The sequence below is a fragment of the Mesoplodon densirostris genome, chromosome 20, assembly GCF_025265405.1.
Source record: "Mesoplodon densirostris isolate mMesDen1 chromosome 20, mMesDen1 primary haplotype, whole genome shotgun sequence".
NCBI classification, from domain to species: domain Eukaryota; kingdom Metazoa; phylum Chordata; class Mammalia; order Artiodactyla; family Ziphiidae; genus Mesoplodon; species Mesoplodon densirostris.
The window spans coordinates 22,919,428-22,945,336 of record NC_082680.1 but is presented as its reverse complement, the minus strand read 5'-3'; the positions used below and the strand labels follow the sequence as shown (position 1 = coordinate 22,945,336).

The following is a 25,909-nucleotide window of genomic DNA, read 5'->3' as shown; positions in this document are numbered from 1 at the left end:
GGTTCTGAGCTTCTGAAACCAGACAATATATTTCCGTGCTGCCTCTCTCAAATCCACTCTGTATTTAGCAAACTAATGGAACACAAGTCATGCGCCAGACGCCATGCTAGTTGCTGAAGACGTGAAGTTGAGTAAGGGACAGTAGCGTCCCTCGGGAAGGTTATTAAGGTTTTGTAAATAACGTGACTACCCTTAGATTTTGCATTGTGATGGTTTCAGTCTTCGCGCTGAACCGTAGGGAGGGCGGCCCTAGGCCCCGCCCACAGCCTCTGCGTCCCGCCCTTGGCTCCGCCCTCAACGGCGGCACCCCACCCTCGACTCCACCCGCAGCCGCGCTGGGCCCCAGGGGCGGGGACAGCAGCGACCACTCCAGTTCCCCCTCTCGCCGCCGCTGTAGTGACGTCAGACTGGCGCACGGACCTTCCCTGCAGCAGGGCCCCTGCGGTAGACCTTCTTTTTCCGCGGCGGAAGCTGCCGGCGTCGGTGCTTAACAGTGCGTGGCCTTCCGTAGCCAGGGTTCCGGCCCGCGAGCTCCCGGCAGCCGCGCGCCATCTTCACCGAGCGCCATGGTGGCGGCCGGCGGGCCGGAAGCGGCTGAACGCTGCGCTCTGTTCAGCCTCCTTTTGCTTCTGCTGATCGCGGGCTCTGCCCGGGGCTGGAAAGACCCTGGTGAGTGCTGCCTTCACTCCCCCCTTCCTGCTGCCTTCAGGCAGCGCTAAGAGGCTCCACCATTTCTGTTCGCCGCCCCTTGAGCCCTTCTACCCTAATTCCTCATTTCCATCCTCTTCGCTGTTCATCTGTGCCCTGCCTGGCCTCTTTGCTCTTCCCAGAAGTCCTCCTGGACGAGTGTGGACTGTTGGGGAGTGGGCGGGGCGGGACTACTCTAGGTTGTTAATGTTCCCTTCTCCCTTGCTTGGACTCCCAGAATTTGCCCACCTTCTTCTTTCTCGGGCTACAGCCCTCATCCCCTGGGTCTGGCTGGAAAGCTCGACCCTCACCTGCGCATCTTGCTTTGTTGTCAAGACTGTCTGATGTCATCGTCGCTGACTGTTGTCATGGCTGCCTGTTGCTGTACCTGGCAGCTGCATGGCACCGGCAGTCCTTGAGTCACACTTAGTGGACAGGGCTGCAAACCTTGGAGGTAGGTTAGCAGAATCATAGACTGTACTATTTATGTGAGCACAACTCACGCTGCTTATTCTGACCATTACAGTGACGTACATTGCGTTACACCAGCTTTTCCTGTTGAATTAAAAAAATTTTTTTTTGTGATAGTACACGATAAGTGATTTCTAGGAAAAAAAGTTCTTTCATATCACTATGTTATTAGAATTGTCTAACGAATTTTTATGGGATCGAGAATATTCCATGTAATTAATACATATGTGTGTGTATATATATGTATACATACATACATACAGTTTTCCATTTAGTAAATGATGCATGCTGTTAAGTTGGAGTGATGTAAAAAACGACTTTCAAACAATGAAAACATCATTTTTGTTTTGGGGAGTAAAGATGTTAAAGTATGGAAAGTGTACCCATGTTGCAGTCGTGATTTGGTGATAGGAAATGCCTGTGTTTTTGAACTTAAGCAACAGATTTATTTCTGTAGCTTCTTATTTTTTATTTTTAAATGCTAAAATGAGAGAGAAGGTGCTATTTGTAAGTACTTGATTTTGAGTACTCCTTTAATGTGGATGTTTTATTACTAATTAATAAAAAGCCAAGTTGGATTTAAATGTCTGTATATTTTCCTTATGTATTTCTAGAAAGTTATATAGATAGGAGACTCTGATCAGAATTACAGTTTAAAAACTGGATTAAAACATTAGTTGAACCCTCAATCAATTCTTGAATTAAAAAAGGAGGTTAAAAAAAAAAAGCGGAGGTTTACAGATGAAGAGTCAGGGGAATAAAAAAACGGAGCCAAATTTAAATTAACGATGAACCTTTTCCTGGTAGCTCTTTGTCTACCTACTCTATAAAACTATTGTTCTGGAACAAAAGGCACAAAAATATTTTGCAGAGTAAACACAGTCAAACTACTTGGACTTAAATTTCTTTTGAGGAACTATTTTATGAAGGCATTTTATTGAGTTAGATTTTATCAGGTAGTTTTATCAAGCAGTAGTCAGTCCCTTATTTGTCTTTTGTTTGACTTTGGTTGTGCTCACTTAGTCTTTAGCTAACATAAAGCAAAAATTTGTCCAGAAAAAAAAAATTGTACGACTTCTAAAGAGATTACCTAAAAATTTTCACAGTTCTTTATTGAGCTACTTTGTATTTGTCACTCTTCTGGGTGTTGGGAATATTGCAGTGAACGAAACAGTGTTTCGCCCTGGAGTTCACACCTATTGAGGAGAAACAGAAAATAAACAAATCAGGTAAATAGCGTGTCATATTGTGAATAGTGGTTTGGACATTGATAAAACAGGGTAAGGAGGACAGGGTGTGCAGGCAGAAGCAGGGCTTTTCAAAATATACATTAGTCAGGGAAGAAGTCACTGTTAAGGTGACATTTGATGAGAACCCTGAAGGGATGGGTCTGTTATGACCTGTATTCTATCCCATTCTATTCTATTCTATATTTTTTTAATATGATTTTCTTTTCTTTTTTTTTTTTTGTGGTACACGGGCCTCTCACTGTTGTGGCCTCTCCCGTTGCGGAGCACAGGCTCCGGACGCGCAGGCTCAGCGGCCATGGCTTACGGGCCCAGCTGCTCCGCGGTATGTGGGATTATCCCGGACCCGGGCACGAACCCGTGTCCCCTGCATCGGCAGGCAGACTCTCAACCACTGCGCCACCAGGGAAGCCCTAATATGATCTGTGTTTTAAAGGCACATTCTGTCTGCTCTGTGGGAAACAGACTGTGGGAGCGAGAGTGGGTGGGGGGAAGCTGGGAGGCCAGTGAAGGGACTGCTTGTACAGCAAGTCCCGAGAGTGGTGATGGTTGGCGGCGGGGGGGGGGGGGGCGGCGGCGCGGTGGGTGGAGCAGTGCAGTTGGTGAGAGTGGTGGGCTTCTCAGCTGTTCTGAAGGTGGAGCTGACATGATACTCTGAGGGATTAGATATAGGAGTTAGAGGAGGAGAGAAGACAAAGATAACTCGGAGGTTTGGGGTCTTGAGTGACTAGAAGGATGGAATTACCGTTTCCTGAGATGTGGGATTGTGGGAGAATCAGGCTTGGGGGAGTTTGGTTTTTTTCATCTTAAGTTTGAGACCTGCAAGTGGATTTCGATTTGTGAGTCTGGACTTCAGGGAACTCTGTGTCACCCTTGACTGATGTACTAGTGGAGTAAGGTTGTGAGCATTTTGTTCTTAGACCTTGTCTTAGTTCGAGCTGCTATCACAAAATACCACAGACTGGGTGGTAAGCAGCATTTATTACTTGCGTTCGGAGGCTGGCAAGTCTAAGATCAAGGTGCGAGCATGTTTGGTGTCTGGAGAGGGCCCTCTTCCTGCTCTGCAGATGACTGTCTTCTTGTTATGTTCTCACATAACAAGAGCGGGGGTGGGGCGGGGTGGGGGTAGGTGGGGGTGAGTGGGTGGATGGGGGCCCTGGTCTCTTCCTCTCCCTACACGGGCACTAATCCCATCACTGGGGCTCCATCCTCATGAGCTCATCTAAAACGAATCACCTCCCAAAGGACCTGCCTCCAAATGCCATCACATTGGGGATTAAGGCTTCAACATTATGTATTCTGGTTACAAAATATAGTAACCTTTAGCATCTCTAGGGAGGAAAGATGCTGTAGAGTCATGGTAACGATAACACATAGGTATATGGCTCATTAAACATTCTCAATAATATTTATCATACTTGATCACCTATTATGTGTCGAGTACTCTGCCAGATAATTTTAGTAAATCATATAGATCACATATTGACCCTAAGTTTATTTCTAGATATTTTATGGATGTATGGTTTGTCACTAATTTGAGATAGACTTTACATTTTCTTTTGTAATTGGACATTACAATTATAGAAAAATCTTTTGCCTTTGGGTAATTGATAAAATATCCAGCCGTTTTATCAAATTCTCTTAATATAGCAGAGTTGTCTTTTGGGAAGTTTTCTTGGATTTTGTAGGTCCAACAACTGTAAATAAAATGTTTATTTCTACTACTCTTTGTACCAAGTGTGACAGACATTGTTGTATGATTACTCAGAAGCTGTTCTCCACTTTCTTCTCCTTGTCTTCCTCCACATAGATACTGGAAAAGCCAAATACTCATTTTATTAGAATCCCTTGACACTAAGTCATTCTCATCAGTCTACTGGAGGAATTCTGGGGAAAATATTTTAAGTTTTGATGGAAAGTTATTAATCTTATATTCTCTGTTTTCTTTCAACTCTCTCTTTTTTTAAATGTTGATATATTTTAATGTGAGTTACAGGCATCATGATAGGCCATAACTAAATCCTTCAGTATAAGCCTTTTTTTAATGAACTTTTCTCCACCTAGTAAAAATAACATTACATCTAACAAAATTAACCCTAATTTCTTAATATCAACTAATTACTCATTCCATAGTCAGATATCACAGTTGCCCCTAAAATGTCTAAACTAGTTTGTTCAAACCAGGGCCCAGTCCAGGACCAGGCATTGCATCTGACTGAATTATCCCTTTAGTCTTTTGAAAATGTAGAATGGTCTCTTTTCGTGCTACTGCTTTGCTGAAGGGATTGGGCCAGTTATCCTTTAGAATATCCTACGTTCTGGATTCTGTTTTCTCATGACATTGTTTTAGCTTTTTTTTTCTTGTATTTCTAGTAAACTGAATGCTAGGTCCAAAGGATTGATTAGATTCATATTAAATACTTCTGGGGATTACATTATAGGAGATGGTGTAATATCGATCTTTATACCGTTAGCAGTGTTAAGTTTGAATAGTGGATTACAGTGGCTTATTTCTCCCCCGTGAAGTTACATTTTCCCCCTTTTGTGACTAGAAAGCACTCCGCGTAATGTTACTTGGCACCATACCAATATCCATTCACTTAATGATTTTAAAACTAATTAATCCTTTTCTGAATCTGTTTCTTTAGGGGTTGTAAAATGGTGATTTTTCTAATTCTATCACTTCTTCTGCATTTATTGACTGATATTCTTCAGTAAAGTTGAGATTTGCCTTATCAACTGAGGCTATTTCAGATTATGGTTCTGGGTGGAAAGTCAGGATAAACATTTAATTTAAAATCTTTAATTGCTAGTTTTCAAAGTAAGGAGGTAATTGGTAGCCACTTTAAGTATAGACAAGTGAGTTTTTGGCTTTCCCTTTGAGTATTATTATGGATTCTTGGGTTTTCATAGATTGAACATGATTTGCCAAGTATAGTCACTATCTTGCTGGTCAGTCTTGCTTTTGGTGTCTTAAGATCTTTCCCATCCCAGGATCATAAACATATTCTTTCATTTTGTGTTTTCTTCTAGTACTTTTAATTTGTTGTTTGTTTTTTGGTAAGTGTTTAACTATCAGGGATTAATTTTTATACATTGTGCACATGATCAGTTTTCCTAATGCTGTGTTACTGTTTACATTATTATAGATTTAATTACAGATATGTTTTGATTGCTGTAACCCAATTTTCCTTTCTTTGTTGTTACTGGTTTTCAGCTGTCTTTTTACTGTTTTATATGTTATTATATTACTTTATATTATTATATTTCTAGTTTTATTGTATTTTGGTGAGAGAAGGGTGACCAGTAAGTCTCAGCTTAGTCAAATTTATTAAGCTCTTTTTTTGGTAAATAAATATAAATAAGATCTGTATTTGCTGACGTGAGGGAATATCCTTGATGTCTGATTAAGTGCAAAAGCATGTGAAGAGTAATGTGCACTGCATGATTCAATTTTATAAAAATAAACTAACAAAAATCAAAGCAACCCCTGTATATGTATCTGTTTGTGTGAGCAAGAAAAAGGTTCTGACCAGGCTGCTAATTTTGGTTATCACAGAAATGTGAAATTGAAGGAAGAATGGATTTCTCTTTTTAAAAGGAAAAAGTGTTACTTCTGGATTTTAAAAAATTGTGAAATATGTATATGTATATATGTGTGTGTGTGTGTATATATATATATATATATATATATATATATATATATATATGAATGAAAAGAGCTGGGGAGACCATCTAGGGATGTAGCTTCTTCTTAAGCAGCTTTCACCTTGTAGTGCTTACTTTAGTCAGCTCCAATTCAAGAGCTGCCATTTCCTGTTGCTTTTAGGGATTCCATTATGTGTGTCAGGTTGGTTCTCAGTTTTCCCACCTGCTGGTCTGGCACTTGACTTATATTTAGGACTAGTCACATAACTATTGGTCTATCTGCTTTCACCTTCCAAAATTCTGTTACCATCTCCTTTTCTGTTTTGCCTGACCTTGTTTGTTCACATCGGCAAAACAATTCAATTATTGTACTTTCAGTGGAATTTGAGAGGCAGCAAATTTTGCTAATTTGACAGGTTGAATATAGGGAATTGGGTGCTAACAAAATGGTGGAAAGTGATGTCTGCTACATCTGCAGCAATGAACACTGGATGGCTCACATCAAGCCTCTTGGCATCCACGACGCTAATTATGGAGCACTGGACAGTGTCAGGAAAACCCCAAGCCCCCATGACTGCCTGCTAGCCTGGGCACAGTCTGAGTTTAAGCTCTGATCTCCGGATCTCGCTTAAGTCCCTCTGGTTGACAGAACCAAAATCACTTTTGGGATTTGTAGCTGCAAGAGGTTTTAGGAGTCTTTTAGCTTTGCAAAAAGTCATACCAGTTTGAGGGCAAAATGGATGTTGAGTGAACCAATCCACAGTATCTTCCATCATAATCTGAGGATGATAAATAGGAAGACTATTCATTTTCCAATAACACTTTAAAATTCACTTATGTATTGATACATCAATGCCGGCCATGATTTCCTTGTTTTGACTTCTTTTTAAACTGCTTTGTCAATATGATTTTTAATTTGTGAAATAGTTTAACTTTTTAATTTTTTAAATTGTGAAATATTTAAAATATTTAAACCCACAGAAGTACACAATGAAAACTCACCACCCAGTTTTATTGAATCTTTACATTGTACTATATTTGCAAGCAAACCTCCCCCCTGCAAAGTAATAAAACATTAGGGATAGAGAGCGAAAGTCTCTGCTCTCCCTCTCTCCTCAGTGGTGCTCTGAATTTGGTGTTTAGTCATTCCTATGCATGTTTTCATACTACTGGTATGTACACGTATAGACCTTAACAATACGTAGTACTGTTTTGCCAGTTTTCGCGGTTTATGTAAAGCCATCCTACTAAACATTCTACAACTTGCATTTTGCTTAAAATGTTTTTACTATTTCTATTCTGATACATGAATTCTAGTTCACTCATTTTAACTGCTGTAGAATATTCCACTTTGTGAATAGGCCAAAATTTTATTAAACCGTTCATCTGTTGACAGACATTTAAGTCATTAAATGCGCTTCAGGAACATTCATGTATGTTTTGCTATTTTAATTAACCATTGATATTATTGTCAATTGTCATACAGTAGTACAACGTTTCAGATTAATGAACTTTTGGTTCTGATTTTGCAAAAATTATGTAGAACTTACGATATAGAAGCAGTTTAGGGGACATCAATCCTGATATGAAGGGAGACCTTAAAGGAGTGACTTTCTGACTTTTGTGCAAAAGGCCTGAAGGTTGTTGCGATGGCTTTGGGATTTGGGAAACTGTTCCATCTTCTCTTCCTTAGTCATCCTCAAAAGGCAAGAAAGACCCTTACTTTTATTTTATTTTTTATTTTTTTTTATTTTTTATTTTATTTTATTTTTTTTTTTTTTTGCGGTATGCGGGCCTCTCACTGTCATGGCCTCCCCCGTTGCGGAGCGCAGGCTCCGGACGCGCAGGCTCAGCGGCCATGGCTCACGGGCCCAGCCGCTCCGCGGCATATGGGATCCTCCCAGACCGGGGCACGAACCCGTATCCCCTGCATCGGCAGGCGGACTCTCAACCACTTGCGCCACCAGGGAGGCCCGACCCTTACTTTTGAAAGTATTTTCGATGACAAGAGTTTTACTAGAATGAATCTTTCTATATGACAAGATGTTTACCATCTGTTTATCTGTGTTCTTACTGTTTCAGACAGAATATTGTTGCGGGATATAAAAGCTCTTACTCTCCACTATGACCGCTATACTACTTCCCGTAGGTTGGATCCGATCCCACAGTTGAAATGTGTTGGAGGCACAGCTGGATGTGATTCTTACACCCCCAAAGTCATACAGTGTCAGAACAAAGGCTGGGATGGTTATGATGTACAGGTAATACTCTGTATGTTGATGGCAGTCTAAATGGAATCCTTTTCAGTGAAGTGTTTATTGAGACATTATTCAGTATTTTGGGGAAGTACATATAGAAAATCTCCGGTTACCTAAAATATATAAATATAAATCAGCGATTCGGTCTCTGAAAGAAACATCCTCTGAAAGAAATGAACTGATTTTTTTTTTTTTTTTTTTTTTTTTGCGGTATGCGGGCCTCTCACTGTTGTGGCCTCCCCCGTTGCGGAGCACAGGCTCCGGATGCGCAGGCTCCGGACGCGCAGGCTCAGCGGCCATGGCTCACGGGCCCAGCCGCTCCGCAGCACATGGGATCCTCCCAGACCGGGGCACGAACCCGCATCCCCTGCATCGGCAGGCGGACTCTCAACCACTTGCGCCACCAGGGAGGCCCAATGAACTGATTTTAAAGCCTGGAAATATTCATTGTAATCTTTATACCAAAACTTTCTCATAAGACATTAGTAAATTTTCAAAACTTTTGTTTTGAAAGGTAGAGGATTTCTTTTGATTGTCATTTCTCTGTCATTCCTCAAAGAATACCAACCTATCCTTAAAAAATAAAGGTAAGATGATAAGGAATTGTAGATTGTAAGTGGGGGTGGGGTTCCTGTGTCCCTATTGTGCTTCAAATGCTTGATTTTAAAAAGTTGTTTTAGAACTGAGGGTGGTTACTTACGAATGAAAGCACTTCAGTGGGCTTTATTGTCTTCAGGTCTTTGGCATTTTATACTTAGGATAGACCACCTCCTTGAAGTTCCAAAATTTATTATCCTTTAGAAATGGAATAGATTTTAAGTGAATTCAGTTTAAATCAATACTAATAGATTTCTACTTTGTATTCTGCCTGCTTTCAGAAAGGATTTAAGATGGTTGGTCATTCGGCCAGAAACTTGCTTTGACAGTTTTCCCTTCCATCAGAGTGATATTCTTGTTTGATACAACCTTTGTGCCTAGTGTATGCAGTTCAGGGAGAGAGTTCATATTTGCTTGGTGATATGTATTTCACAACATCTTTTCCTAGTCTTGTTAACCAAATCACAGAATCTTCAGGTTAAAGCTGAAATTACTTTTACTTTTATATTACTTTTCAATCTTGATGGAAAAAAGATACTAACGGCAAAGTCATTCATTAACAGTATTATACAAAAATGAATGATGGAGTCACAACCCTCAAGAAACTCTCTTCCTAGGAGAATAGATAAGACAAGCACTCACATTACATCTATGTGCCAACAAAGTATTGTAAAGTCACGTCCAGTTGGGGAGATTGGGAAAGACTTGAAGAAGAAAGTATTATATGTACTGTGTTAGTAAGGAAGGATAACATTTTTAGAGCTGAAGAGATACAGAAGGGAGTGAATGGCATGAGCAAAGAAGTATAGAGGATGTCATACATTGACTTATGTTTAGTAGCAGGAGAGAGCCTCTTCTAATTTCAAGAGTATAAATATAATAATTAGAAGCCACTTTTAGTATATGTTATTAAGGAAATGACAGTTAACATGAAATACCGATAGAGATTGAGTTTATTTACCTAAATCAACAAGCTTATAAATCTTCCTCCAAATAAAATTATTTAAAAAATGGAATAGTGTAGAACAATAACAACAAAATAGAAAAATTGTATACTATCCAAATTAAAAGCTTTTAGGCTTCAACAGACACCGTCAAGAAAGCAAAAAGGACACACACAATAGGAGAAAGCTTTTGCAGTCATATATCTGATTGGGGACTTGTGTCCAGAGTATATGAAGAACTATTACAACTTAGTAAGAAGACATATAACCAAATTTAACAGTGGGTAAGGCATCTGACTAGACATTTCTCCAAAGAAGATATGCAGATGGCCAATAAACATGTGAAAAAATGTTCAGCATCATTAGCTGAAAAAGTGTGCAGCATCAGGGAAATACAAATCAAAACCACAGTAAGATACCAGTTCCTAGCCAACAGGATGCCTGTAATCAGAAAGGTGTAGTAGCAGGTGTTGGTGAGGATGTGGAGAGACCCTCATACACTGCCATTAGGGATGTGAAATGGCACAGCCACCTTGGAAAACGGGCAGTTTCTCAAAGGTTTAAACATAGAGTTACTGAATGCCTAGTCATTCGACTCCTAGGTGTGTACCCAAGAGACTTGAAAATGTGTGTCCACACAGAAACATACTAAACGTCGTAGCAGCGTTATTCATAAAAGGCAAAAAGTAGAAACAACCCAAGTGTCCATCATTGATGAATGAAGAAACAAGATGTGGTATATCCATATGATGGAATATTATTTAGCCATAAAAAGGAATGAAGTGCTGATTTATGCTACAACATGTGTGAACCTTGAAAACATTCTGCCAGGTGAAAGAAGCCAGTCACATAGGACCATGTATTGTATGATTCCGTTTACATGAAATGTCCAGAGTAGGGGAATCCTTGCAGACAGATTGGTGGTTGCTTAGAGCTAAGAGACTTGGGGGGAAACAGGAAGTGACTGCTAAAGGAGATGAGATTTCTTTTGGGGGCGATGAAAATATTCTAAAATTGATTGTGATGACGGTTGCACAGCTCTGTGAATACACTAAAAACCATTGAAATGGGTGAATGTCTAGTATGTGAATTACATCTGAATAAAGCTGATATAGTGTACCTGAAGGTTGAAAGAGGAAGATAATTTGTCCAAAAATGAGAAAAGCAATAGAACCAATCAGATCTATTTTGGCTTATATCTTTTTTAATGTTGTTAGAGAAGCATATTACCTACTCAGCTCAAAATAGTTATAGAATTCAAACTAGACCTGGGCTTTTTTTTGGGGGGGAGGGGCTTTTTTTTTAAGCTGGAAAAATTTGAGGCTAGCATAGATTCTTTTTGTAGTTTTTCTAAATGTCTTTTTTAAAAAACTTAAGAAAATTACTTAATGGATTGGACCCTGGGAAAGGTAGTCCATGGTTTTTATAGAATTTGTGTAGGAAGTTTTTCTCAGAAGGTTATATCAATAGCTACCAAATATTCATATATGATGCTATTTGAGCCTTAATATTGAAAAAACCCCTATTTTTAAAGAAAGCATCTTCAACAGTGGTTAAAAAGTTGACATTTAAAAAATTTGCTTAAAATTAAAAATTAAGGAATGCTTAATATGTACAAAAGAATTCTTTACATCTATATGTAAGGAATAAGGAATAGTAATAAAATGAGCACTCATGTACCCACCACCTAGCTTAAGTAGAATGTTAATATCACCAGTATCTTGGAAGCCCCTGGTTTGCCCTCCCCCAACACAGAAATACTCGTCCTGAATTTTGATCATCATTCCCTTGCTTCATTTTGCTGTTTTATGACAGCTATTTAGCCCAAATAATGTATATTAAATGAAAAAAAAATCTTTTGGTTCTAATAACCTGTTTCTACTTTTCTTCACAGTGGGAATGTAAGACCGATTTAGATATCGCGTACAAATTTGGAAAAACTGTGGTGAGCTGTGAAGGCTATGAATCCTCTGAAGACCAGTATGTACTGAGAGGTTCCTGTGGCTTGGAGTATCACTTAGATTACACGGAACTTGGCCTGAAGAAATTGAGAGAGTCTGGAAAAAACCATGGCTTTAACTCTTTCTCTGATTATTTTAACAAGTTGTACTCCCGAGAATCTTGTAGCATCAGTGGAGTGCTTACCATTGTGGTGCTACTTGCTATTGCCTTTGGAGTTTATAAATTCTTCCTTAGTGATGGTCATGATTCTCCTCCACCATATTCTGAGTATACTCCATATTCCCATCGTTATCAGAGATTCACCGACTCTGCAGGACCCCCTCCTGCAGGCTTTAAGTCTGAGTTCACAGGTATGTTTTCCTAGGCAATGGCAGTAAGTAGGATAGAAGTCAGGTAGTGAATTCCTGTGCTGGTTTCTGATATAGAAAATGGTTGCATTGGGACACCAAAGCAGATTTGTCTTTTTTTTTACTTTCAACTTCTTTTACCTCTTCTGTTCTGTTTCTCTATAAGGTTAATTGTGATTACTATTTTAAGGATGCATGATTAAATTGCAGATCATCTCAATCAAACTTGATCAGATTTGGTAATAAGCATTTACCTTGAACCCTGTCTCACACCACACACAAAATTTTATTCGCTGAGTATTACAGAGCTCAACATAAAAGTAAAACAATTAAGTTTCCAGAAGAAACATAGGAAAATATTTGTCACGGTAGGCAAAACTTTCTTAGAATGCAAAAAATATCAGCCAAAAAGAAAAGAGGGATAAATTAGACTTTATTTAAATTAAAAATGTCTAGTCATCAAAGACAACATTTAGAGAGTGGTCCCCTGCATTGGCAGGCGGATTCTTAACCACTGTGCCACCAGGGAAGTCCCCTGAGTAGTATTATTAAAGCATACAGATGAAACAATTGAAATGTCATACTATCTTTAGTTCTGTAGACTGTGGTTTAAGAGAGGATACATAATCATTTTTATTTTTAGGACCACATGGTGCAACTTCTGGTTTCGGCAGTGCTTTCACTGGACAACAAGGACATGAAAATTCAGGACCAGGGTTCTGGACTGGCTTGGGAACTGGAGGAATATTAGGATATTTGTTTGGCAGCAACAGGTAGGCTTTGCATTTATCTCACCTGCTCTTCAATTCAGCCTTTCTTTAGAGGCTTCTTTGTTTTACTTACAATTTGACTGGATTTGTTTTGTTAAGGAAAATAAATTATGGTGACATTACCCTATTAAATCAGATTCTCTGGGGATGGGAAAGAATGCCATCTTTGCTTTGATCAATATTATATGTGTTGTTTTCTTTCACATATCATGCTTATAGATATGAGTTAGAAGCAAGACTGTTGACATCTGGGAAGGCAGGAAAGAACACAACATTTGGGGCACAGTTGGCATTCTGGTTTGGTTGGAGAATGAGAGAAGCAAGGGTGGAAAGAGCTTGTGACCAGATTTTGGAAGGTCTTCAGTTTAAATAGTAGTTTAAGTTTAGATTGTATTTGAATGCAAATTCAGAAAGAAAGAACCTTTATTCCCTGTCATTTTCTTTCCTCATAGCAATGACCATAAGAATGGCAGAAATATAAAACAGTGTTTATTTTATGTTAATCCTAATATACCAGAACACTGAGGAAAAAACACTTGATAAAAATTGTTTTCTGATGGTTTAGGAATAGGAGGGTATTTAAAAATCATAGTCACAAGAAAAATGCCTGACACACTTTTGTCTTTATAGAGCAGCAACACCCTTTTCTGACTCGTGGTACTACCCATCCTACCCTCCCTCATACTCCAGCACGTGGAATAGTCGTGCTTATTCACCACTTCGCGGAGACCCAGGAAGCTATTCATCGTGTTCAAGCTCAGAGCCAAGAACCAGAACAGCATCAGGTGAGAGCAAAAAATCAAGAAGTTCCTATTCAGTAAAGTACAGAAACAATTTGGAACTTAGATGATTAACTATACATTTAGCAGTCATGGTTTTATGTGGTATACCCACCAGAAATATTAGTTGCACAATTAACTGAGATTAAAATATAATTCAGATCTATTCTTTCCTCCCACTTCTGTTCTTTAAAACTCAAACAGAAATTTGGTTTAGACTCATGTCTGTCACTAACCAAGGTTTTAACTTAAACCTTCCTGGGGCTTCCCTGGTGGTGCAGTGGTTCAGAGTCCGCCTGCCGATGCAGGGGACATGGGTTCGTGCCCCAGTCCAGGAAGATCCCACATGCCACGGAGCGGCTGGGCCCGTGAGCCGTGGCCACTGAGCCTGTGCTTCGCAATGGGAGAGGCCACAACAGTGAGAGGCCCGCGTACCGCAAAAAAACAAAACAAAACAAAAAAACCCTTCCTGGACGTTGGTTTCCATGTATGTTTAATTCTGGTTAATCTCTAGGGGTCCTGTAAGCTCTAAAATGGGAATTTTCTAGGTAGAAGGTTGAACTTTTCAGTTTGGTAAAACTCAATAAAAAGGTATTGAGCCATTCTTTAAATCATTATCAAAAATATGTTTATTGCAATGGCTAAGAGGAAATTTTGTAAAGAAGCAGAGATATAATATAAAAAGACAAATTATTCGGAGTTAAATATCTAGCTAATTAGCAGAGAATTGGAGGTAGTTGATAATGAGGCGGTGGTAGATTGCTGGGGTTGGATTTGTCTTCTTCAGCAGAGGGAAGAAGTTATAGAACAATGAATAATTCTTGAAATTGACAGAAAATATATTTAAATATGTTTAAAAATGTCAGCATGGAATTCTCATAGTGCTGGTGTGAATGAATTGATATGATCACTTTGAAAAGCTGTTAAGCATTACCTACTAAAATTGAACATAAGCATACTCAAGATCCAGCAGTTTCACAAATACATAGTAACAGAAGTGCGTAGACTTTTACACTTAAAGATAAGTACAAGGATGTTTGTAGCATCCTTATTCATAATAGCCTTCAACTGGAAGAAATCCATGAATCTTCCAGCAGTAAAATGGATGAATAAATTGAGTTATATTCATACAGTGGAATACTGTGCAGCAGTGAGAGTAAGTAAATAGTTGTATGTGATAATGTGGATAAATTTATCAGATGTAAAGAAAGAAGCCAGACACACAAGAATATGAACAATATGATTGCAACATTGATGTTTTGTAAATATACATGTTTAAAAAGAAGCAAAACTAATCTGTGGTGTTAGATGTTGATAGTGGTTGCTTTGGGGGAGAAAAAGAGGTGGTAATAATTGAGAAGATATATGAAGATGTAACTACGTAGGACATAATGTGACAAAAGAAACCTCATTCTCAGTGGAAACAAGAATTGTAAGAAACTGTACATATCAACTAGAAATGTATGGGACTTATGTGAAGAAAATCATAAGACATTACCAAATAACCTACAGGAAGATCTGAGAAAAATTGAGTCTCCAGATGGGAACACGGTGGTCTTGTAACCTGTCTCTTCGCATGTTTGCATCCTGGGGGAGCTGGGGGTGCCTAGGTAACCTTTACCATCAGAAGTCCGTGACCCTCCCCCATGTTACTTCTATTTACCGCTGGAGTCGTGAGAGGTAGCAAGGCCTGGCTTAGGCTCCACTGCCCTGTTCGGCTCAGACTTTGGGTCTTGCCTGTACCACGCTGGCCCCAGCACAGAACACATCTTTGGTTTCCTGACTAAAAGTTATTGCCAGCAAGCGTGTATGTGTTTAGCAGACTTGATGCTGATCGGATGGCTGGAAGGGCTCTTGTGGGGAGTTGATGCACCGAGTCCTGCAGCCCTGGTCCGCAAGCTCATTCTCTCCTTCTTCCCTCGTGTCTTGTATCATTTGCTAACAATAAACATGTATTACTGTTGTAATTTTATAAGCAATTCTAATGCATTTAAAAAAACTAATGTAAAATTTACTCTTCTCATCCTAGGATATGGTGGTACCAGAAGACGATAAGAAAGTAAAAAGTTGGGGTGAAACACTGGATGCAAAACTTCTGATTTTTCATCACTTTCTCTTATAAAATGTGCCCCTTGCTAACAACTAGGGAAAGGGAATATGCAAAAGTTCTGTGGTGTTTTGTCCTGTTTTGTGTTCTGTTATTTGAGGCTAGGAGTTGACATATGACAAAATGCTTATCTAGAGAATCATATGTTTGTGTAACATGCAGATGTATATTAGTTTTTGAAAGTGATGACTACTGTAGAATGCTGAGAATGTATTGTGTGATTTCTGACACCTGTGATGCCATAAGAAGCATTAAGAATGAAGGCTTTATACCAATAGACACTGAGTACAGAAATTTTCAGTCTTAAGTGGTTTTAGTTGTTGATTCATTACATCATAGAAGCGATAATAATCTATTTGGTATGTGTTATTGGGTGTTTGCTGTTCTTCAAACATTTAAACCAAACTTTGGACTACTAATTATACTTCCCTGTGTGTTTTGATCACTTCTGAGCTCAGGAGCTTTGAACCTGTCAGTGGTGTGTGGGGTTCTGGTAAGTGAGAACTACCTTTTTAGGAAAAGGTAAAAAATAAGTATCTAGAAGGTTGTTGTGAATGGCAGTGTGCTGACAAAAATGCTTGAAGCCTCCATATTCATTTTTTTAAGAAGTTCAAGTGCTTCAGCAAAGGTTTTCTAATAACAGAAGCATGTAGTTCTCTGTGGAATCTCAGATATTGTAGCAGTCTGTGTCAATCTTACATTAAAATGACAGAAAAAATAAAAACAAACAAAGGGTTTTATTCTTTCTTTTTACCAGCCTTGACACAAATTGGTGTTACTTTTTTACCTTTTTTTCCCAAAGGAAAGGGGGTTCATGCAGAAGTTCCCTCTCCCTAAACAGTAATTTCCTGTGGTAGTCTTGCCTTAGCTACCGGTCACACAAAAAACCTAAATTCAGCAATTCCCAGTTATACTCATTAAACTTCATTATTTTGCTAGGAAAGACAAGAACAGATCTGTATGTTATCACTACATATACTACTAATTCTTTTTATTTATATATTTTATTTTATTGAAGTATAGTTGCTGTACAATATATGTTACAGGTGTACAATACAGTGATTCACAATTTTTTTTTTTTTGCGGTACGCGGGCCTCTTACTGCTGTGGCCTCTCCTGTTGCGGAGCACAGACTCTGGACACGCAGGCCCAGCAGCCACGGCCCACGGGCTCAGCCGCTCTGCGGCATGTGGGATCCTCCCGGACTGGGGCATGAACCTGTGTCCCCTGCATCGGCAGGTGGACTCTCAACCACTGCGCCACCAGGGAAGCCCAATGATTCACAATTTTTAAAGGTTATAGTCCACTTATAGGTATAGGAAAAACAAGCTTTAAAGGATACGTTAAACAAGATGGACTTAATTGATATTTATAGGACATTCCATCCCCAAACAACAATACACTTTCTTCTCAAGTGCTCATGGAACATTCTCCAGGATAGATCATACTTTGTGTCACAAATCAAGCCTTGGTAAATTTAAGAAAATTGAAATTGTATCAAGTATCTTTTCTGAACACAATGCTATGAGACTAGATATCATTACAGGAAAAAAATCTGTAAAAAATACAAACACATGGAGGCTAAACAATACACTACTTAGTAACCAAGAGATCACTGAAGATATGAAAGAGGAAATCAAAAAATACCTAGAAACAAATGACAATGAAAACATGATGACCCAAAACCTATGGGATGCCTCAAAAGCAGTTCTAAGAGGGAAGTTTATAGCAATACAATCCTACCTGAAGAAACAAGAAACATCTCAAATAAACAACCTAACCTTACACCTAAAGCAATTAGAGAAAGAACAACAAAAAACCCCCAAAGTTAGCAGAAGGAAAGAAATCATAAAGATCATATCAGAAATAAATGAAAAAGAAATGAAGGAAATGATAGCAAAGATCAATAAAATCAAAGCTGGTTCTTTGAGAAGATAAACAAAATTGATAAACCATTAGCCAGAGTCATCAAGAAAAAAAGGGAGAAGACTCAAATCAATAGAATTAGAAATGAAAAAGGAGAAGTAACAACTGACACTGCAGAAATACAGAAGATCATGAGAGATTACTACAAGCAACTCTATGCCAATAAAATGGACAACCTGGAAGAAATGGACAAATTCTTAGAAAAGCACAACCTTCCAAGACTGAACCAGGAAGAAATAGAAAATATAAATAGACCAATCACAAGCACTGAAATGGAAACTGTGAGGAAAATTTTTCCAACAAACAAAAGCCCAGTACCAGATGGATTCACAGGCGAATTGTATCAAAAATTTGGAGAAGAGCTAACTCCTATCCTTCTCAAACTCTTCCAAAATATAGCAGAGGGAGAAACACTCCTAAACTCATTCTATGAGGCCACCATCACCCTGATACCAAAGCCAGACAAAGATGTTACAAAAAAGGAAAACTACAGGCCAATATCACTGATGAACGTAGATGCAAAAATCCTCAACAGAATACTAGCAGACAGAATCCAGCAGCACATTAAAAGGATCATACACCATGATCAAGTGGGGTTTATCCCAGGAATGCAAGTTATCTTCAATATATGCAAATCAATCAATGTGATACACCATATTAACAAATTGAAGGATAAAAACCATATGATCATCTCAATAGATGCAGAAAAAGCTTTCGACAAAAATCAACACCCATTTATGATAAAAACTCCCCAGAAAGTGGGCATAGAGGGAACATACCTCAACATAATAAAGGCCATATATGACAAACTTACAGCCAATATCATTCTCAATGGTGAAAAAAACCCATTTCCACTAAGATCAGGAACAAGGCAAGGTTGCCCACTCTTACCACTATTATTCAACATAGTTTTGGAAGTTTTAGCCACAGCAGTCAGAGAAGAAAAAGAAACAAAAGGAATCTAAATCAGAAAAGAAGAAGTAAAACTGACACTGTTTGCAGGTGACATGACACTATACAGAGAGAATCCTAAAGATGCTACCAGAAAACTGCTAGAGCTAATCAATGAATTTGGTAAAGTAGCAGGATATAAAATTAATGCACAGAAATCTCTTGCATTCCTACACACTAATGACGAAAAATCCGCAAGAGAAATTAAGGAAACACTCCCATTTACCATTGCAACAAAAAGAATAAAATACCTAGGAATAAACCTAACTAAGGAGACGAAAGACCTGTATGGCAGAAAAGTATAAGACACTGATGAAAGAAATTAAAGATGATACAAACAGAGAGAGAGATATACCATGTTCTTGGATTGGAAGAATCAACATTGTGAAAATGACTCTACTACCCAAAGCAATCTACAGGTTCAGTGCAATCCCTATCAAACTACTAATGGCAGTTTTCACAGAACTAGAGCAAAAAATTTCACAATTTGTGTGGAAACACAAAAGACCCCGAGTAGCCAAAGCAATCTTAAGAAAGAAAAACGGAGCTGGAGGAATCAGACTCCCTGACTTCAGACTATACTAGAAAGCTACAGTAATCAAGACAGTATGGTACTGGCACAAAAACAGAAATATAGATCAATGGAACAGGATAGAAAGCCCAGAGATAAACCCGTGCACATATGGTCACCTTATCTGATAAAGGAGGCAAGAATATACAATGGAGAAAAGACAGCCTCTTCAATAAGTGGTGCTGGGAAAACTGGACAGCTGCATGTAAAAGAATGATATTAGAACACTCCTAACACCATACACAAAAATAAACTCAAAATGGATTAAAGACCTAAATGTAAGGCCAGACACTATAAAACTCTTAGAGGAAGACCTAGGGAGAACGCTCTATGACACAAATCACAGCAAGATCCTTTTTGACCCACCTCCTAGAGAAATGGAAATAAAAATAAACAAATGGGACCTAATGAAACTTAAAAGCTTTTGCACAGCAAAGGAAACCATAAAGAAGACAAAAAGACAACGCTCAGAATGGGAGAAAATATTTGCAAATAAAGCAACTGACAAAGGATTAATCTCCAAAATATACAAGCAGCTCATGCAGCTCAATATCAAAAAAACAAACAACTGAATCCAAAAATGGGCAGAAGACCTAAACAGACATTTCTCCAAAGAAGATACGCAGATTGCCAACAAACACATGAAAGGATGCTCAACATCACTAATCATTAGAGAAATGCAAATCAAAACTACAATGAGGTATCACCTCACACCAGTCAGAATGGCCATCATCAAAAAATCTACAAACAATAAATGCTGGAGAGGGTGTGGAGAAAAGGGAACCCTCTTGCACTGTTGGTGGGAATGTAAATGGATAAAGCCACTATGGAGAACAGTATGAAGGTTCCTTAAAAAATGAAAAATAGTTCTACCATATGACCCAGCAATCCCACTACTGGGCATATACCATGAGAAAACCATAATTCAAAAAGAGTCATGTACCACAATGTTCATTTCAACTCTTTACAATAGCCAGGACACGGAAGCAACCTAAGTGTCCATCGACAGATGAATGGATAAAGAGGATGTGGCACATATATACAATGGAATATTACTCAGCCATAGAAAGAAATGAGACTGAGTTATTTGTAGTGAGGTGGATGGACTTAGAGACTGTCATACAGAGTGAAGTAAGTCAGAAAGAGAAAAACAAATACCGTATGCTAACATATATGTATGAATCTAAAAAAATTTTAAAAAGGTTCTGAAGAACCTAGGGGCAGGACAGGAATAAAGACGCAGATGTAGAGAATGGACTTGAGGACGTGGGGAGGGGGAAGGGTAAGCTGAGATGAAGTGAGAGTGGCATGGACATATATACACTACCAAATGTAAAATAGATAGCTAGTGGGAAGCAGCCACAGAGCACAGGGAGATCAGCTCGGTGCTTTGTGACCACCTAGCGGGGTGGGATAGGGAGGGTGGGAGGGAGGGAGACGCAAGAGGGAGGGGATATGGTGATATACGTATACGTGCAGCTGATTCACTTTGTTACACAGCAGCAACTAACACAACAATGTAAAGCAATTATACTCCAATAAGGATGTTAAGAAAAAAAAAAGAATTTCTCATGGTATCTCCTAATGAAAAATTCTTATGAAGTAACCTGTCATGGCACAAGGAGAACCGAAAATTTCAAAATGTTTCTTAGCAGCATTGGTGGCCAGTGTCTAGCTTTTTCTCAACCTTTTATTCTTTCATCACTAGAGGGCAGTAACGCTCCACTATACAAAGTTAGTGTGCAGTGAAGTCTCTACTTTGAATATTTTGTGGTTTGTTGATGCTGTTGTAGACCTACTAGATAGATGATCTTCCCCCAGACTGCTACTGGAAGATGAGGGTTGCTTATATTACCATTGTTTTTCACATGAGATGTTTCTGATATACTATTAAAACCAGTGTCCCTGGTGCCCCATTTTCTGTCACATAGGACTTAATTCTTTTCTATACATAAAAACAAACCCAGATTCTGATGACACCTCATCTTTTTCACTGTCGCCACTCCGGTTCATGTCACCATCATCTGTCACTCGGTGAGGTCTACTCCGACTGCTTGCATCCATTAGGATAGACCAGTAGCAACTAATCCCCTATCCCACTGGGTTAAATCAAATGAGTAGGGCCTTCTGCTCATCAGAGTTACTCGGGGATTCTGGTGCACAAGAGCTTCCTTTCAGCATGTTCTTCTGCTGTGGCTGCAGCAGAGGGAAGGGCATGTGGAGAATCATGCACTGTTCTTAAAGCTTCTGTCTAGAAATGACATGTCATTTCTGCTCTTTGTTGGCCTAACCAGGTCACATGGCCATGCCTAACTTTAATATGGTAGGGAAGTACAATCATAACATGGGCCTGGAAATGGAAAACCAAATATGTTTACTCATCAACAGTAACGAAACCAAACTACTCTGTTTTACAATTTTAAATAATTTCCAACTTCCCATTTCTGCCCTAAGACTTTGCACCTTCCTTACTCTCTTGCATGTTTTCTCCATAGCACTTATCTTCTAACTTATTATATGCTTTATTATTATTTTTTCTACCTCTTCTCAATAGAGTAGAAGTCCCACAAGGGCAGGGATTTTGTCTATATTGTTCTATACTATATTTGCATTGCTCAGAACAGTATCTATCTTATAGCAGGCATTCAAAGAGCACATACTGGATGAATGAATAAGCAATTGATCATATAGCAGTTTTGTTCTCATACAATAGCCCACTATATATGCTCTGGCTAGCAAGAGAGGGACAGTGGCATGAATTAGAGAAATTATTTCCTACAGTTATTCAAAACCATATTAATCAGGAAAGTCTTTGCAAGTAGGAAATCTTACTGGGAGAATGAATTCTTTTGAACTTGAGAGCTCCAAAAGCATCATGACAATAAACAGATTGATAATATTATTTATTTTAGTATCTTGACAGCTGGATTCACATATAGTGGCAAACACATAATCAATCATTTTAAATACATGCTGTTATGGTCCCTGCAGAGGCACATGGATGTCCACCCAAAGTGTGGATTGGATGTTGAGACTGATGATGTCTCACATACACAAGAGGGTATAAAAAAGTTTATTACTGACATAATTGAGGTGTCTTGGGAGAATAGGGCCGGCCTCTCAAGCAGGTTTGAAATGAGTTTTAATCATGATTAGGGTGTGAAGCTGGGGTGAGAGCTCCTATGCAGGGCCAGGGACACAAGAGGGAGAGGGAGGGGTGAGACTTAAAAGCTGTCAGCAGGGCTTCCCTGCTGGCGCAGTGGTTGAGAGTCCGCCTGCCGATGCAGGGGACACGGGTTCATGCCCCGGTCCAGGAAGATCCCACATGCCGCAGAGCGGCTGGGCCCGTGAGCCATGGCTGCTGAGCCTGCGCGTCCAGAGCCTGAGCGTCCGGAGCCTGTGCTCCGCAACGGGAGAGGCCACAACAGTGAGACACCCTCGTACCGCAATAAAAAAAAAAAAAAAAAAAAAAAAAAGCTGTCAGCAGTCAGATATCAAAAATGGAGTCAGACTCTTCAATAGATAGACGTTCTTAGTATTAGTTCAGTATTGCTTAACTTGATATTTGTAAAGTGATTCACAATTTGTTAGTTAATGGATTTCATGGAAATGAAAGGATCTACTGTCATTTTCTGTAGGTCAAATGCAGCACTGGTGGGAAATAGATAAAGACACACTCTTGGCTGGCTTCCATCTTTAAGTGTTGTGATGGTTAGATTTATGTCTCAACTGTGCCATGGGTACCCAGCTATTTGGACAAACATTATTCTGTGAGGGTGTTTTGGGGTGAGATTAACATTTAAATCAGTAGGCTTAGTAAAGCAGATTGCTCTCCCTAGTGCAGGTGGGCCTCACATAATCGGTTGAAGGTCTGACTAGAACAAGAGGGCTGACCTTCCCCCAAATAAGAGAGAATTCCTTTTCCCTGACTGCCTTTGAACCAAAACATCAGCTTCTTCCTGGGTCTCGAGCCCACCAGTCTTTGGATTAGAACCATACCATTGGTTCTCATGGGTGTCCAGCTTGCCAACCCACCCTGTAGATCTTGGGACATGTCAGCCTCCATTCCAATACTACCTTCTAGAAATAATAATGTGAAACTTGAAATTGTTTTTTCTCCTTGCTTTCCTCTCCTGCTTCACCCTGTAAGCTTGGACATAGGAGGGAAAAATAGTGAAGGAATGGAGAAGTTTGATGGTTACCTTGATTTCAAAGAAGTCACAGAAAACATTTTTTTTTTTTTAGGCAGACAGAATATGGGGTATGTGTGGGATCGAATTAAGACCAGGGCCCACTGGAACAAGTGTTAGGATCTTTTTTTTTTTTTTTTTTTTTTTGTCCGCACCATGCAGCATGTGGGATATGAGTTCCCTGACCGGGGATCGAACCTGCTCCCCCTGCATTGGAAGCATGGAGTCTTAACCACTGGACCACCAGGGAAGTCCCATAGTATTAGAATCTTAAACGGCCAGATTTCCTCAAATTACTGACCGCCTGTTCAAGAACAGCAGAAACACGTATTAACTAAAATTTTGAGTTCCAATAAGACAAGCTTTTTAAAAATAAGACTCCTCTTTTGCCTTCACTTAAAAATATGTGAGCATATAACGCATATAGATGGAATCTAAAAAAATGGTACTGATGAACGTAGTGGCAGGTCAGGAATAAATATGCAGACATAGAGAACAGACTTGAGGACACGGGGTTGGGGGTCGGGTAAGCTGGGATGAAGTGAGAGAGTAGCATTGACATATACACACTGCCAAATGTAAACTAGATAGCTAATGCATAGCACAGGGAGATCAAGTTGATGCTTTGTGATGACCTAGAGGGGTGGGATAGGGAGGGTGGGAGGGAGGCTCAAGAGGGAGAGGATATGGGAATATATGTATGCATATGGCTGATTCACTTTGTTATACAGCAGAAACTAACACACCATTGTAAAGCAATTATACTCCAATAAAGATGTTAAAAAAAATATGAGCATCATGTAAAGTATGAATTTCAATCTCCACTTTTTTTTTTTTTTGGCTGCATCACAGGGCATGCAGGATCCTAGTTCCCCGACCAGGGATTGAGCCCATGCCCCCTGCAGTGGAAGCAGGGAGTGTCCTAACCACTGGACCACCAGGGAACTCCTCCCAATCTCCATTTTTAAAAATTGAAGTATAGTTGATTTATAATGTTGTATTAGTTTCAGGTGTACAGCAAACTGATTCAGTTATATATATACATATATAGATATATGTTCTTTTTCAGATTATTTTCCACTGTAGGTTATTACAAGATATTTAATATAGTTCCCTGGGCTATACAGTAAATCCTTGTTGCTTATCTAATCTTTTTAAAAAGTAGCTTTCATTAGTGTTTTGGAAAAATTGCCCTGTATATTCCCTATCCTCTACTAGTTTTGGCCCATCTGATAATCCCCTACCTACACCGACCCAGCTCACTGGGTCAACGGTCCAGTCACAGGACCTCCTCTCCTGTCTCTACTGCCTTCCATTCTGTTTCCTTCACTTCTCTTCTTTCTGCCTGCGGCCACTCCTCTTTTCTTTTCACACTATTAGAGGGTAGGCTCTGGAGGAGTGTAGAAGACTAGGGTTGGTAGAATAGCACAAGAGGTAGTGAGAGGGAGAGGAAAGATGGAAACATCAGCTCTCCTGGCTGCACCTCTCCCTACCCCACTTCCAACCACCACTGTCAACCACTGGCTCCAGCACTGGGAGTGGCATCCTCTTTCAATCCCTCAGTCTTTTCTCAGCGTCCCTAATATGCCCCACTCCCAGGCCTCCCTTTGGGGTGATGACTGGCTCTCATAGAGCAGCTGTGGGAGGGAAAGAGACAGGAAGCAGGAAGCTGCAGAGGCTGTCCAGAAGGCATCACCAGCCCTCACAAACCACGCCCCAGGTCAGGTATAGGACTGGTTCTCCAGTCTAGTCTGGTTAGGAAGTCAGATGCCTAAAGTCAATGCCTTATTTTTTTCAAACCTTAGGTCAAGGTTTTATTCCCTCTGATATGAGGAAGAGAAACACGTGGACTTATAGCTGGCAAATCAACAGATTATGATGCTGCTCATAACCCACAGCTAATCTTAGCTATTTAAAAATATCTGGGTTACTCTTTTGGAAGTGTTTCTCAAATGTGACTTTTCTTCCTCAGATATGGTGTAGAGGAAACAGTATTGAGAATCTCTGCCCTAATATATACTATATTCATCTTCGTTAGGTACATCTTAGTCTGATTTCCTCCCCATCCCAGGTGCTAGGCTGTTTTCTTACTAGTGACATCACTTATGATAGGAATTTTGTGCGGAGAACAGGTGGGGAACATCTGGACGCCTAGTTCTCTCTCCTGTGTCAGATGTCAGCAGAGACCAAAACAGTGAATTCATCCTCAGTGATAAGTTTTACATTTTCTTGTGAATAGTTATTAATTTAAAAATATATTACAAAACTATCAAATATGAGAAAAGTATGGAGAAAAGTGTATCAAATATTCTTGTATCTACTACCCAGGTTTGTCAGATCTTAAAATTATATCTATTTCAGATCTATCAATCTATCCACCTAATAAATATTATAATCCATTATATATGTATACAATCTACATGTATATATCTATTATATATACAAACTATTATA

At 39.3% G+C, this 25,909-nt stretch overlaps 1 protein-coding gene across 1 annotated transcript; it reads left to right on the top strand.

Moving 5' to 3' along the window:
* The first annotated feature begins 347 nt into the window (after window positions 1-347).
* SARAF (store-operated calcium entry associated regulatory factor) lies at window positions 348-16,568 on the top strand. The gene is made up of 6 exons (XM_060085931.1): window positions 348-669; window positions 8,136-8,314; window positions 11,747-12,164; window positions 12,805-12,934; window positions 13,562-13,716; window positions 15,740-16,568. The coding sequence occupies exons 1-6, from the start codon at window positions 567-569 to the stop codon at window positions 15,763-15,765; spliced, it is 1,011 nt and encodes a 336-aa protein (XP_059941914.1). The 5' UTR covers window positions 348-566; the 3' UTR covers window positions 15,766-16,568.
* Window positions 16,569-25,909: the final 9,341 nt, after the last annotated feature.